At 47.6% G+C, this 16,237-nt stretch overlaps 1 protein-coding gene across 4 annotated transcripts in view; it reads left to right on the forward strand.

Annotated features, from left to right (window-relative positions):
- LOC137528775 (complement factor B-like) overlaps positions 1-16,237 on the forward strand; it is a 142,835-nt gene that overhangs the window by 77,580 nt on the left and 49,018 nt on the right. For all 4 annotated transcript variants that reach the window (XM_068250342.1, XM_068250343.1, XM_068250345.1 and 1 more), the window contains one exon: positions 14,529-14,623. In XM_068250342.1, the coding sequence (XP_068106443.1) occupies positions 14,529-14,623 (95 nt within the window). The remainder of the gene's footprint in view (positions 1-14,528; positions 14,624-16,237) is intronic.

Consider the following 16,237-nt stretch of genomic DNA (forward strand, 5'->3'; position numbering starts at 1 on the left):
TCTCGCCGCAAAATCCGTCACGTAATTACAGTGTATCTAACACTGTAATTACTGTCCGCATAGAAGCATCTTTGATTCTGCAGCCGGGCTCCCCATTGGTCCGCTGTGTGAGCCATTTTATTGGTTCAGGCAGCGGAACAATGGGGAGCCCCGGCTACAGATTCAAAGATGCTTTGCCCGGGCTCCTATGCGGACAGTAATTACAGTTTTAGATACACTGTAATTACGTGAGGGATTTTGCGGCGAGAGGCGTCAGGTGATCGGCGGAGGTATTTATAATGACGGGAGCCTTAGCAGAGCTGCGTGGGGGCTTCTAAACTGTGCGGCGACCCGACGGGGAGCTCTGGAGGTCTCCTTATTAAAGGAGACCCCCAGATGCTGCAGCGGAAGATGGCGGCGATGTTCGGCGGGCGGGTGCGCATGTGTGGGAAGTGATGCCGTGGTGCTGATGGACAGCACCACAGCGTAAACCTCACTCCCCATCGCTCGGTAAAAGGGAGCATCGCTCAGGCTTTCGCCTGAGTAATGCTCCCTAACGATTGGCCATCGCTCGAAGGATATGGGCAATAGGATTTGCCGGTAATCCTCGTGGCAAGGTGATAAGTAGCTCGCATCTGCAAGCTACTTATCACCTTGAATAGGATATGGCCCTAAGAGTCAGTTGAATCTTCTCTTCAGACGGTGCACCGGTAAATGCTAAGGAATGAAATTCAGGTTACTTACAATACTTGTTACACATAAATGAGCTAAAACATGTAACGATTGGTGTCAGCAACACAGATTTTTCTGATTATTGGTGATCTGCAGTATCACCAATAATACAGATACTATACCTGATTATATGGTGATCATCAGAATCACCAATAATGCTAGTATAGCTAAACACGGAACAACCAATGTGGGATTGTGCTTTGGTGCAACAGTAATGAGAAGAGGAGATCTCCCGAGGAGCGGGAGATTCAGACAATACTGCAGCCAAGGATCCCCTAAAGAGCAGGGGATTCAGACTGTACTGCTGCCAGTGGACACCTGAGGAGCAGGGACCACTGACTGTGCTGCAAGGATGATCACCTGAGGAGCAGATGATTAAGACTACACTACAGCAAGGATCTCCTGAGGAGCAGGAGATTCAGACTGTACTGCAGCCAGTGGACACCTGAGGAGCAGGGACCACTGACTGTGCTGCAGCTAGCGGACACTTGATGAGCAAGTGTTACAGACAGTGCTGCAAGGGCTGCTCACCTAAGGAGTAGGTGACAGCTCTTAGAGTTTCCTCACTAATGGCTAGGCCCACTAGTGAGGACAGGAAGGTCAGACAAGCAGGGTAGGCAACGTACGGACAGATAAAGTAAAAAGACGGAAGGCTGATTCGGTGTATTGGTTCAGGCAGAGTCGGCAACAATAATCAGATAGGCAGAGGTACCGAATCAGCAAACAGGAGAGTAGTCAAGGAAGCAGAAGGTCATAACAGATAAACAATAGCAATATAGCAATATCCTAGTCTAGGTGTGAAGTCCTTGGTTTCAACACCTGGGATCTAGACTAAAGTATAGTACACAGATAACACAATGCAATTAGTACTTTACGCTATCAACGGAAACTGGCTAAGTGTGGATCTCCAGCTGGTTCTAGCACACTGTAGGATCTGACTAGGGTCTGAGCGCTAACACGTTAGCATTTGCAACAGCAGACAACCAGCAACTGACAGGCAGGTCCTATATATACTCAGAGCACTCCACAGCGCCTCCCCAGTTACTCAGCCAATCCGGAGCACTACTGGAGTCAGCTGACCGGCGGATCTGCTGACTCCTCTTTTACTTGCATAAAGGTCCTGTCGCCTGGCGTGCGCGTAGCTCTCAATCTATGTGCACTAGAAGGACCAGGCAACACAGCAGCATGTAGCTGCGCGGCAGAGGCCGCCGGCTGACACGCGGAGATAGCCGCCATGCCGCTTGGCCATGCGGTGGTATCTCCGCTATCCTTTACAGTACCCCCGCCCCCCCCCCCCCCCCCCCCCCGAGGAGTGGACCCTGGCCACTTCCTACCCGGCTTCTCAGGGTGTAAGTCATGAAACGCTTTCTTAAATTCATGCATGCGACAATCCGGCACCCAAGTTCTCTCCTCCAGACCATACCCCTTCCAGTGGACCAGATATTGTACAGAATTTTGCACTAATCGAGAATCCAATATCTTCTCGATCTCATACTCAGGTTGGTCATCAACCATCACAGGGGGGGGGAGAGGAATCCACATGCACCGCAGGCTTCAACAGGGAAACATGGAATGATCTCACACCTCTCATGCTGGCTGGGAGATCAATCGCATAAGTGGCCTCATTAATCATTCTAGACACTGGGTATGGGCCTACAAATCTCGGTCCTAACTTAGGTGACGGTTGTTTTAACGCTAAATGCCGAGTAGATACCCACACCATGTCCCCTGGAGACAACTTCCACTCTACAGACCTTCTCTTATCTGCCTGTTTCTTCTGAGTCTGGAAAGCTTTTCCCAAATTCCTCTTAACCAACACCTAGATCTCCTTTAATGCCCTTTGCCAATTCTCCAGGGCCGGAAACGGGGTAAATGCCACAGGTAATGGAGAAAACTTGGGAGATTTTCCCGAACCTACCTGAAAAGGGGAAAATCCTGGAGAGGAACTCTTCGGATTATTATGTGCAAATTCCGCGAATGGCAGAAACTTTACCCAATCTGACTGTGCATCTGCCACATAACATCTGAGGAATTGTTCAATGGAGTGGTTAACTCTTTCGGTCTGACCATTAGTCTGTGGGTGGTAGCCTGATGAAAATGAAAGGTCCATACCTAACTGATGGCAAAAGGCTTTCCAGAATTTTGACAAAAACTGGACTCCCCTATCTGACACCACGTTCTCTGGGATGCCATGCAGCCGGAAAACGTGCAGAATGAAGAGATCAGCTAACTCCTGGGCCGAGGGGAGTCTTTTCAGAGGAACGAAATGAGCCATCTTACTGAAACTATCAACTACCACCCAAATGACCGTCCTCCCAGGTTTCGGTAGCTGCCAACACCACCTTTTGAGGTAGGATGGTCTCAGGGGTTGAAGGCTGAACTGTCTCTGGCTCGAAACACCTAGATAGAGCGTCTGCTTTGACGTTCTTACTACCTGGTGTATACGTTATGACAAATCTGAATCTTGAAAAGAATAAGGACCAACGGGCCTGTCGGGGACTAAGTCTTTTGGCCCCTTCTATGTACTCCAAGTTTTTATGGTCTGTATAGACTGTGATGGTATGTTCTGCCCCTTCCAGCCAATGGCGCCATTCTTCAAAGGCTAACTTAATGGCCAAGAGCTCTCGATTGCCAATATCGTAGTTCCTCTCGGCAGGAGAGAACCTACGAGAAAAGAAGGCACATGGGTGAAGTTTGCCTTGCAAACCGGAGCGCTGAGACAGTACAGCCCCCAACATCTGATGCATCGACCTCAACAATGAAAGGGAAGGTGACATCCACATGTCTCAGAATGGGAGCAGAACAGAACAATTTTTTCAGTGTGGCAAAGGCGGACTGTGCCTCTGATGACCAGTGGTAAGTGTCAGCCCCCTTTTTAGTAAGGTTGGTGAGGGGTGACACTACCGAGAAGAACCCCTTGATGAATTTTCTGTAGTAATTGGCGAAACCAAGAAATCTTTGGAGTGCCTTCAATCCTACAGGTTGGGGCCACTCCAAAACAGCAGAGACTTTTTCTCTGGATCCATTGAGAGACCAGAAGTGGATATAATATATCCCAAAAAATGAACTGTAGTGACCTCGAAGAGGCACTTTTCTAACTTTGCGTACAGTGAATTCTGTCTTAATTTTCTTAAAACAAACTTGACGTGCTTACGATGTTCTGTCAAATTAGGAGAGAAAATCAATATGTCGTCTAGATACACTAGCACAAATTTCCCCAGTACCTCCCTGAAAACCTGATTGATTAACTCCTGGAAGACGGCAGGGTCATTACACAACCCGAAGGGCATAACCAAATACTCGTAATGCCTGTCGGGCGTGTTGAATGCCGTCTTCCATTCGTCACCGTCCCTAATGCGTACCAGGTTGTATGCACCTTGCAGGTCCAACTTGGAGAAGATACTGGCATTGGTCACCTGAGCAAACAAATCGTCAATCAGAGGCAACGGGTAACGATTTTTTACTGTGATCTTATTCAAACCACAATAGTCAATGCAGGGTCTAAGCCCACCGTCCTTTTTCTGTACGAAAAAGAAGCCAGCCCCGGCTGGTGACCGGGAGGGACGGATGAAGCCTTTGGCCAAGTTTTCTTTAATGTATTCCTGCATTGCCACTTTCTCAGGTCCTGACAGATTATAAAGATGACCTCTAGGAGGCATACAACCAAATCTTAATTCTATGGGACAATCGAAACTCCGGTGAGGCGGGAGTTTATCTGCAGACTTTGGACAGAACACTTCAGCGAATTCTGCATACTGTACTGGTGCCCCTTTGACCTGTATCTTGGTAGCGCAAACAGCAACTCTCTCCAAACAATGATGATGACAATGGGTTGACCAGCTCTGTAGCTGACCTGAAGCCCAGTCAATCTGAGGGGAGTGGAGTTGCAACCAGGGCATACCAAGGATAATGGTAGAGGTTGCCATGTGCAGGACAAGGAACTGTAATTCCTCTTTATGTAACACCCCTATATTACACAATAATAAGGGGGTTTGGGAAAGAGGTTTGCCTACTCTGTAACGGAGAGTCATCCACCGCTGTGACCAGAATCTGCCGGTCTAGAGAGAGTAAGGGAATCGCCAATTTTTTTTACAAAATCATAATCTATAAAATTGGCTGTAGAGCCGGAGTCCACAAAGGCTTCGGTGGATATGGTCTGACCTTCCCATGTAATGGAACATGAAAGAAGCAGACGATTATTGTTTAGAGGTAAAGACTGCTCGCCTAGGGTATTACCTCTGACTACACCTAGGCGGCAGCGTTTCCCGACTTCTTAGAACAATTCTGAACCATGTGACCCTCCTCAGAACAGTATAGACAGTCTTTCTGATTTTCTGCGATTCTTTTCCACCTGCGTCAACCTAGAGTGTCTGATTTGCATCGGCTCAGGCGGAGGTGACGAGGGTGGGGAGGAGGCGTAGGAGACATATCTTACAGCATTTCTGCCACGGGTCTGTTTCTGATAGCGTAAGCGACGATCTACCCGTACTGCTAAAGAAATTGCATCGTCTATGGACTTGGGCTCAGGATGTCCTAACATCAAATCAGAAACTGCATCAGATAAACCTGACAGAAAACAGTCTAATAGAGCGTATATTCCCCATCTAGCTGACACAGCCCACTTCCTGAACTCCGCAGCATAAACCTCCACCGGATCACGACCCTGCCTGAGGGTCTTTAGTTTCCTTTCAGCAGTGGAAGCAATATCCGGATCATCATATAAAATGGCCATGGCCTTAAAAAAATTCCTGAACTGAGGATAACGCCTCAAGCTCTGAATGAAGACTATATGCCCAGGTTTGTGAATTTCCTGACAAAAGGGTCTTTATAAATGTTACCCTCTGACGCTCAGTTCCTGACAAGTTAGGCCTCAACTCAAAATAAGATAGCACCCGATTTCTAAAGTTCTGAAAGTCAGATCTATGTCCAAAAAACTTCTCAGGTATGGACATGCGAAGGTCCGTGACTGGAGGGGATTGCACTGTATTAACAGCCGTTTGAAGCACCTGTACTGACCCAGCTAGTTGTGTGATCTGAGTCTGTTGGGTATCAATCACTCCGATGAGGTTATTCACCGAAGTAGCCAGGCCTTCAACTTGGCTGCGCAGTGCGTCCATAATGTTTGGTCTGCTGTTCTGTAACGATTGGTGTCAGCAACACAGATTTTTCTGATTATTGGTGATCTTCAGTATCAACAATAATACAGATACTATACCTGATTATATGGTGATCTGCAGAATCACCAATAATGCTAGTATAGCTAAATACGGAACAACCAATGTGGGATTGTGCTTTGGTGCAACAGTAATGAGAAGAGGAGATCTCCCGAGGAGCGGGAGATTCAGACAATACTGCAGCCAAGGATCCCCTGAGGAGCAGGTGATTCAGACTGTACTGCAGCCAGTGGAAACCTGAGGAGCAGGTGTTACAGACAGTGCTACAAGGATGATCACCTGAGGAGCAGGAGATTAAGACTATACTGCAGCCAGTGGACACCTGAGGAGCAGGGACCACTGACTGTGCTGCAAGGATGATCACCTGAGGAGCAGATGATTAAGACTACACTACAGCCAAGGATCTCCTGAGGAGCAGGGGATTCAGACTGTACTGCAGCCAGTGGACACCTGAGGAGCAGGGACCACTGACTGTGCTGCAGCTAGCGGACACTTGATGAGCAAGTGTTACAGACAGTGCTGCAAGGGCTGCTCACCTAAGGAGTAGGTGACAGCTCTTAGAGATTCCGCACTAATGGCTAGGCCCACTAGTGAGGACAGGAAGGTCAGACAAGCAGGGTAGGCAACATACGGACAGATAAAGTACAAAGACGGAAGGCTGATTCGGTGTATAGGTTCAGGCAGAGTCGGCAACAATAATCAGATAGGCAGAGGTATTGAATCAGCAAACAGGAGAGTAGTCAAGGAAGCATAAGGTCATAACAGATAAACAATAGCAATGTAGCAATATCCTAGTCTAGGTGTGAAGTCCTTGGTTTCAACACCTGGGATCTAGACTAAAGTATAGTACACAGATAACACAATGCAATTAGTACTTTAAGCTATCATAGGAAACTGGCTAAGTTTGGATCCCCAGCTCCAGCTGGTTCTAGCACACTGTAGGATCTGACTAGGGTCTGAGCGCTAACACGTTAGCATTTGCAACAGCAGACAACCAGCAACTGACAGGCATGTCCTATATATACTCAGAGCGCTCCACAGCGCCGCCCCAGTCACTCAGCCAATCCGGAGCACTACTGGAGTCAGCTGACCGGCTGATCAGCTGACTCCTCTTTTACTTGCATAAAGGTCCTGTCGCCTGGTGCGCGCGTAGCTCTCAATCTATGTGCACTAGAAGGACCAGGTAACACAGCAGCATGTAGCTGCGCGGCAGAGGCCGCCGTCTGACACGCGGAGATAGCCGCCATGCCGCTTGGCCATACGGCGGTATCTCCGCTATCCTTTACACAACAGCTCTATTTTCCTTTTCCAATCATCAACCACTATTCAATACAACACTGGCAAAGGGAGGCGAAGTTTCAGCAGCGTTGACCCAGTTCTTCATGAAAGAAACCTGCAGTGATGGCTGACGCTGCTGAGGATCCCGATTGCTGACAACTGGCAGTGCTGGCCAAGGTGTTCCAGTTTAAAAGGTGCAGTAGTGTTCATTTCTATGGTAGGTCCCAACTCCTGTGCAGCATTCAGCAGGGCTGGTCAACATAATCTGGCTATTGAAGAACCGTCCGGCTGCGGCTTCCCTTACTTCCGGTTAAGTGGCTGGCATCATGGAGGGGCTGAACCAGAGTTGTCCCTGCTGCAGTGGAGCAGCAGCAGCCAATTGATGGATGGAACCAGCATTCAGCGAGGCCAGAGGTTTCCCGATCAGCGCGGTGTCTTCCTATCCCAGTGGAACCTAGACCTCCTGGGTAGCAGCGGTGGACTCCACAAGGCCTGTGCCTGCATAGACAATGGACCCAGGAAGTCGCAAGGTGGAAAAAACTCCAGGTCCCAGACTCCCCACGACCCACACCAGTGTCCCAGGCTACAAAGGCCTCAATTCACGGAGCTTTATCAAACACTTTATCAAACGTTTGATAATTTATCTCATGGGTAAAATCTAATTTTGAATTCACTAAGGTGTTATAGATTTATTGAATGTTTTATCGACGAAATGATCAATAAATCTATAACACCTTAGTGAATTCAAAATTAGATTTTACTAGGGATGGGACGAATCCACAATTTCTTCGAATCCGAATCCGGATCCGAATCTAAAAAGGTTCTCGAATATCTCAAACCTTTCGAATCCCGAATCTAACGAATCCTGCACATAAGAATTGTGCAATCCGTGGTATAGGTGTCCGCAGTATAGGTACCCAGGCATAGGTAGCAAGGTAAAGGTGCCTTCAGTATAGCTAGCTAGGTATGGGTGCCTTCAATATGGGTAGCTTTCAGTATAGGTAGCAAGGTATAGGGGCCTTCAGTATAGGTAGCAAGGTATAGGGCCCTAAGTATAGGTAGCAGGGTATATGGGCCTTCAGTATAGGTAGCAGGGTATATGGGCCTTCAGTATAGGTAGCAGGGTATATGGGCCTTCAGTATAGGTAGCAGGGCATATGGGACTTCAGTATAGGTAGCAGGGTATATGGGCCTTCAGTATAGGTAGCAGGGTATATGGGCCTTCAGTATAGGTAGCAGGGTATATGGGCCTTCAGTTTAGGTAGCAGGGTATATGGGCCTTCAGTTTAGGTAGCAGGGTATATGGGCCTTCAGTTTAGGTAGCAGGGTATATGGGCCTTCAGTTTAGGTAGCAGGGTATATGGGCCTTCAGTATTGGTAGGTAACTCGGTATAGGGGCCTTCAGTATAGGTAGTAAGGTACATGTGCTTCAGTATAGGTAGGTAGGTAGGTAAAGGGACCTTCAGTATAGGTATATAGGGTATAGGGCCTTAAGTATAGGTAGGTATGTAGGTAGGTAGGTATAGGGGCCTTCAGTATAGGTCGCAGGGTATAGGGCCTTAAGTATAGGTAGGTATGTAGGTAGGTAGGTATAGGGGCCTTTAGGTAGGTAGTTATAGGGGCCTTTAGGTAGGTAGGTAGGTATAGGGGCCTTTAGGTAGGTAGGTAAAGGGACCTTCAGTATAGGTAGCAGGGTACAGGGCCTTAAGTATAGGTAGGTATGTAGGAAGGTAGGTATAGGAGCCTTTAGGTAGGTAGGTATAGGGGCCTTTAGGTAGGTAGGTAAAGGGACCTTCAGTATAGGTAGCAGGGTATAGGGCCTTAAGTATAGGTAGGTATGTAGGTAGGTAGGTATAGGGGCCTTTAGGTAGGTAGGTATAGGGGCCTTTAAGTAGGTAGGTAGGTATAGGGGCCTTTAGGTAGGTAGGTATAGGGGCCTTTAGGTAGGTAGGTAGGTATAGGGGCCTTTAGGTAGGTAGGTAAAGGGACCTTCAGTATAGGTAGCAGGGTATAGGGCCTTAAATATAGGTAGGTAGGTAGGTATAGGGGCCTTTAGGTAGGTAGGTGGGTAGGTAGGTATAGGGGCCTTTAGGTAGGTAGGTATAGGTGCCTTTAGGTAGGTAGATAGGTAGGTAAAGGGACCTTTAGTATAGGTAGCAGGGTATAGGGCCTTAAGTATAGGTAGGTATGTAGGTAGGTATAGGGGCCTTTAGGTAGGTAGGTGGGTAGGTAGGTATAGGGGCCTGTAGGTAGGTAGATGGGTAGGTAGGTATATGGGCCTTTAGGTAGGTAGGTATAGGGGCCTTTAGGTAGGTAGGTATGGGGGCCTGTAGGTAGGTATAGGGGCCTTCATGTAGGTAGCTGCCCCATGCCTCCTCCGCTCACCGCCAGCCAACCCCACCGGCCTCCTCCTCCTTCCCCCGTGCCTCCTCCGCTCACCGCCAACCCCCCCACGGCCCCCTCCGTCCCCCGTGCCTCCTCCGCTTACCCCTGCACAAGTACCTACTCACCTTTCCCGTGGAGCGCAGAGCGGCAGACCTCTTCGTTACTTCCCTGTTCCCTCTAGTGGCCGGACCGGCTTTTACTGATGACGTCATTGTAAGAGCCGGTCACTAGGGGGAACCAGGAAGTCAGCGAGAGGTCTGCCGCTCTGCGCTCCGCTCAGGTGAGTTGATGCTATGCGGGGGGGGGCGAGCGGAGGAGGCGCGGGGGGGTCGGGGAGGTCGGGGAGGACGAGTGCGAGCGGGGGGGATGGCGCATGCGCGGCGATGCAGCGTCAGGATTCGGCGGATTCGGAAAGTGAAAAATGGCGTCGGGATTCGAATCCACGAATCTCGAATATTTCCCAATATTCGAGGGATTCGTGGATTCGCCGGATTCGTCGTCCCATCCCTAGATTTTACCCATGAGGAAAATTATCAAACGTTTCATAAAGTGTTTAATAAAGCTCTGTGAATTGAGGCCAAAGTGTCACAGGCTAAAAGGGAAGAAAAACAAGAAAAAGCCAGAATCCTGTGGCCATGGCTGCCAATTAAGGCACCCTCTTCCTGAACGCCAGTTTAACTTTTATGTTTTTACTATTAGTAATACGACAGTAGGTAATGAAGTTTCCATAGGCAAAGTCTTCAAGAATGGATTCAGAACACAGAGCAAGAGAAAAGACAACCAGGACAAGGATACAGGGAGCCAGGAAACACAGGAAACAATTTTGGTGACCTGGCAGTGATCTGCTGACCAGGAAGTGCTTAAAGTGGAAGTGTCGAAAATCTTAAAATTTAAAACGTATACAAAAAAGAAGTACAGTTCTCCTAGGATAAAATTAGCCATAAATTACTTTTCTCCTATGTTGCTGTCACTTACAGTAGGTAATAGAAATCTGACAGAACCAACAGGTTTTGGGTTAGTCCATCTCTCCATAGGGGATTCTCAGCATGGCATTTATTCCTTATGAAGACATTCCCTGAAAATGTTTTTACATAAAGATGCTGGCCAGCCTCCCTGCTCACTGCACACTATTTTGGCAGTTGGACGGAGCAACTACCATTCACTAAGTGCTTTTAAAAATAAAGAAAACCCTGAGAACCCCCCTATGAGAAAATGGGCTAGTCCAAAATCTGTTGGTAATGTCCGATTTCTACATGGCAAGGAAATGAACAGCGATACTTAAAGGGACACTTAAGTCAAACAAAAAAAATGAGTTTAGTGTTAGGTCCCCTCCCATCAAGGATGACTTCTCCGCAGTGGGAGGGACGAGTACTTAACAAGTTGCATGCAAGCTGTTACAGGAAACCAACATCCTCCAGTGGTAGACAGGTCATGTGTATGCTGTGTATTTTATCCCACAAGTGGGGCTTGCACTCTCTTGCAGGTAGGCACCTATCTGTTTTTAAAGGGACACTTAAGTCAAACAAAAAAAATGAGTTTTACTCACCTAGGGCTTCCAATAGCCCCCTGCAGCTGTCCGGTGCCCTCGCCGTCTCCCTCCGATCCTCCTGGCCTCGCCGGCAGCCACTTCCTGTTTCGGTGACAGGAGCTGACAGGCTGGGGACGTGAGTGATTCTTCGTGTTCCTGGCGACAATAGCGCCATCTATGCTGCTATAGCATATAGCAGCATAGAGGGTGCTAATGTGTCTGGGAACGCGAAGAATCACTCGCGTCCCCAGCCTGTTAACTCCTGTCACCGAAACAGGAAGTGGCTGACGGCGGGGCCCGGCGGCTTAGAGGGAGACGGCGAGGGTACTGGACAGCTGCAGGGGGCTATTGGAAGCCCTAGGTGAGTAAAACTCATTTTTTTTGTTTCTTAAGTGTCCCTTTAAAAACAGATAGGTGCCTACCTGCAAAAGAGTGCAAGCCCCACTTGTGGGATAAAATACACAGCATACACATGACCTGTCTACCACTGGAGGATGTTGGTTTCCTGTAACAGCTTGCATGCAACTTGTTAAGTACTCGTCCCTCCCACTGCGGAGAAGTCATCCTTGATGGGAGGGGACCTAACACTAACTAAATCCTAACCTATGCATATGCATAGCCTGGGTGCGGCCAATCACGTAAAATTGAAAATTGCGCAATGTCCGATTTCTACCACTTACTGTAAGTGATAGCAACATAGGAGAAAAGTAATTTATGGCTCATTTTACTCTTGGAGAAATGTACTTTTTATTTGTATGTGTTTCAAATTTTAAGATTTTCGAGACAGTTCCTCTTTAAAGAGAACCAGAGACGAAGCACCCTCATGTATTTTACAATATAAATCAGTGGGAACATGACAGTAAAAACCTACTCTGCTCTTTGTTTCATTCATCTGTGCTAAATCTGCTCTCTCTCTCTCTAGGACTTGATGGTTTTAAGTTGAAAATTCACTTCAATGACATCAACGGATACCAGCAGAATTTCACAGGCAATTTCGGAATTCTGCCGTATTGAAAAAGCAATTCCGTTCCGACCAAATGGAATGGAATTACCAATTTCCGCCCAAAATTGCGGAAAATACAATTCCGTGGAAAGCGGTGACCATTCCTACTAGAGAGAGAGAGAGAGAGAGAGAGAGAGAGAGAGAGAGAGCTGAATCTACATGGCTATCTCGGGTTCTCTTCGGACAACTGTTGAACACAAAAGGCCAGGCCATGCCTGGGTGGGGTTGAACCACCAACCTTTTAGTTAACAGCCAAACACGCTAACCAATTGTGCCACAGAGACTGTGTACCACAAAGACTGTGCACGCAGTTGCTGTTGAATGATTTTATGGGGATGTATGTGTGTCTTTTGGAGGGAGGAAGTAAGTCTGCTCCAAGCTGGATTTTGAAAGCCTACAAATCTTTAACCTCCTTAGCGGTAACCCCGTGTGTGACACGGGGTAAGCCGCCGGATCGGTGTGCTGGACACACCGATCGCCGCCGCCCCGCGCCCGATCGCCGCTATCCGTTGCGGCGCGCACCCCCCCCCCCCAGACCCCGTGCGCTGCCTGGCCAATCAGTGCCAGGCAGCGCTGAGGGGTGGATCGGGACTCCCAATGACGTCACGACGTCGATGATGTCGGTGACGTCATCTCCCCCTGACGGGGGAAGCCCTCCAGGAAATCCCGTTCTTTGAACGGGATTTCCTGATCGGAGATCGCCGAAGGCGATCGAAGCGGGCGGGGGGGGGGGGGGGAGCAGCGGCTATCATGTAGCGAGCCCTGGGCTCGCTACATGATTTTAAAAAAAAAAAGAAAAAAAAACTGCTGCGCTGCCTCCTGGCGGAATTTTTCATACCGCCAGGAGGGTTAAGCAAGCTCATTATTCTCTTGGATATATCATAATGGTACATGCTTGGCTGGCTTCAGCATGTAGTGTTGGTGGTGGTATAGCGGTTAAGAGAGCTATCTACCATGCACACAGACCTGGGTTCAATTCTCTAGGATATATCATAATGGTACATGCTAGGCTGGTTTTAGAATGTAGTGTTGGTGGTGGTATAGCAGTTAAGAGAGATATCAACCACGCACTCAGACCTGGGTTCAATTCCTGGCCAAGGTATGTAAGCTGGCTTTTGAAAGCCTACAAATCTTTAAGCAAGCTCATTTTTCTCTAGGATATATCATAATGGTACATGCTAGGCTGGTTTCAGAATGTAGTGCTGGTGGTGGTATAGCGGTTAAGAGAGCTATCTACCATGAACTCAGACCTGGGTTCAATTCCTGGCCAAGACCTGAGTTCAATTCCCGGCCAAAGTATATAAGCTGGCTTTTAAAATTCTACCATTCCCTGGAAGATGAGTCCCTCCGGGAGGAGGGAGAGAGGGAGGAAGGGGTACACTGCCTAATGTTGTAAAGCAGTGTACGCCTGTAATTGAACATTGAATGAGACTTGTGACCTTAAAATAGGGGTTTATGTGAAATCTAGATTTTTGCCTGGGACTTTTGATGTGTATTTTACTCTACCATGTCTTTCTCCGGGTATTAGACATCTCTAGTCCTGAGTTCAAATGCAGTGAACAACCTTAACCTGCTGGGCATTCTGATTCCCGCTGGAGGGTTTTTTTGCCCAATTTTTTTTTTTATCATGTAGCTAGCCTATCGCTAGCTACATGATTCACCCTCTCTGCTCTCTCCCTCCCACCCTTCCGCCACCGTTCTGAACGGGATTTCCTTTAGGGCTTCCCCCATCGCCATGGCGACGAACGGAGTGACATCATTGACATCGTGATGTCACAGGGAGTCCCGATCCACCCCATAGCGCAGCCTGGTGGTGATTGGCCAGGTTGTGCAAGGGGTCTGCGGGGGGGCTTTCTTTTGCGCCGGGTAGCGGCGTATCGGCTGTGAGCGGCGGTGATCGAAACAAACACGCAGCTAGCAAAGTGCTAGCTGCGTGTTTGAAAAAAAATTGTGCAAATCGGCCCACCAGGTTGTCCAGAACACTAGGGAGGTTAAGGTGCGTACACACGCACTACTGCCGGCAACGACGGGTCCACCGGACCCTCCCGCTGGGCAGAAGCTCAGCCGACAGTAGCACGTGTGTACGCGCTGTCCGCCGATATGGAAATACCATCGCTGAGCAGATCTTTCAGAAACAGCCTTATCAGTCCCCCGATAGCGCTTACACATGTGCTACTGTCGGCTGAACGTCCACCCAGCAGGAGGGTCCGGCATACCCATCATTGTCGGCGGTAGTGCGTGTGTACGCACCTTAACAGCTACTTACACAAGCTAGATTACATTCAGCAGATAAGCACCACCTTGGGCAAAAATCTACCACTCATCTAGTGGGACTCAAAATGTTCCTCATGAGATCTCAAGCCCTGGTGTGGGTGGGACTGGGAAGCACTGTAGGTTAGGACCTGTGTTGTGATGGAAGTTCATTGTAACATTTGTATTCCTGCTTTAGAAGGGATTGAGGCATCTGATGCGTGTGGAATGACCACAGAGTCTACAAATGATGCGAGGCAGAAATTTCCTTGGATTGCCAAAATTAATGTTACGGTAAGCAAAGGGCTATGATGTCATTATGGCAACATTATGATACCATATGAAATTGAAAAAATGGAAATCGGAAAAAAAGAAAATCAGAATAACAGAAATTGGAAAAAACGGAAAATGAGTTTTGTGATTGGTCTAAAATTTAAATTTTGCAGAAAAATTCTGCATTCCTATTGGTCCAATGCTTCAGAGTTCTGTGATTGGGCTAAAATTACCGAGTTGTGGTAAATCAGATTTCCATGGGATTTCGATCTCCAAATTCCTGTTTCCGGTTTTTGATCAGAAATGTCGGATCAGTGAATAATGGCGCACAGCACCTATGCATAAGAATGGCGCCGCATTAAAAAGATACGCTTATCGCTATTTATCGTTAGTACTGCATAATAATGGCGCACAGTGAAAAAAGAAGAAAAACGGCACGCACTAACGTTATTTATCAATAGTGGCACACACTAACGTTATTTATCAATAGTTGCACAAAGTAACATTATTTATCAATAGTGCCCTTCATTTCTCAAACAGCAGACGTTATTGCCCACAGTAACGTTATTTATCAATAGCGCCCTACATAAGCCAAACTGCAGACGTTATTTAACTGAAAAAATGGTGAATGGATTTAATGTAACACTGTCAAGGTTAGGGTTAGGCACCACTGGGGGGATCTTAGGATTAGGCTCCATCAGGGGGGTCTTAGGGTTAGGCACCACCACGGGGGTCTTAGGGTTAGGCACCACCAGGGGGGTGGTTAGGGTTAGGCACCACCAGGGGGGTGGTTAGGGTTAGGCACCACCAGGGGGGTCTTAGGGTTAGGCACCAACCGGGGGGGTCTTAGGGTTAGGTACCACCAGAGGGTCTTAGGGTTAGGCACCACCAGCGGGTCTTAGGGTTAGGCACCACCAGGGGGGTCTTAGGGTTAGGAACCACCAGGGGGGTGATAAGGGTTAGGCACCACCAGGGAGGGTTTAGCGGTTAGGGATAGGTACAGAGAGGGTTCTCTGTGTTAACGCTAAATAACAATAAGGCTTTAACGTTAAATAACAACAATGCTTTAACGTTAAATAGCGATAAGCGGCAAACGGATTAGCGGCAACATGTGCGCCATTATTCGCAGGCGCCATTTTCAGATGGATCCCAGAAATGTGGGAATTTTAATTCAGAAGCCGAATGAGTACCCCTACTGAGAGGTTCATGATGAGCAGAAATTTTGCCATTGTGATTTGCAATTACGCATCGTAATCGTAAGGCGAAATTTTGGGGAAAATAATTATTCATTTCGTAAACAATTGTAATCATTCGTAATTTTGTGTAATTTTTCGCGTAATATTGTGCCGGTTACCAGTTAATAGCAAAACCCCCTACATGCTATTGCTACTAAATTTGCTACATATGTTAAGGAGAATAGTTGGGTTTAAGTCACTTTTCTTTGCATTTTTAAAATCAATTTTCTCTAAAATTACAAGGTCTTTTTGAAAAATTATTTTTTGACTTGTTCTTAAAGAGGAGCTGTCTGCCATACTACCTCAGAAAAAACACATATATGAGTAGATAAATGCTTGCTTTACTTATATAACATATGTTTTGCACTGTCCACATTTCGATTTTAGTGATTTTCTACAG

The sequence above is a fragment of the Hyperolius riggenbachi genome, chromosome 8 (assembly GCF_040937935.1).
Source record: "Hyperolius riggenbachi isolate aHypRig1 chromosome 8, aHypRig1.pri, whole genome shotgun sequence".
Lineage (NCBI taxonomy): Eukaryota > Metazoa > Chordata > Amphibia > Anura > Hyperoliidae > Hyperolius > Hyperolius riggenbachi.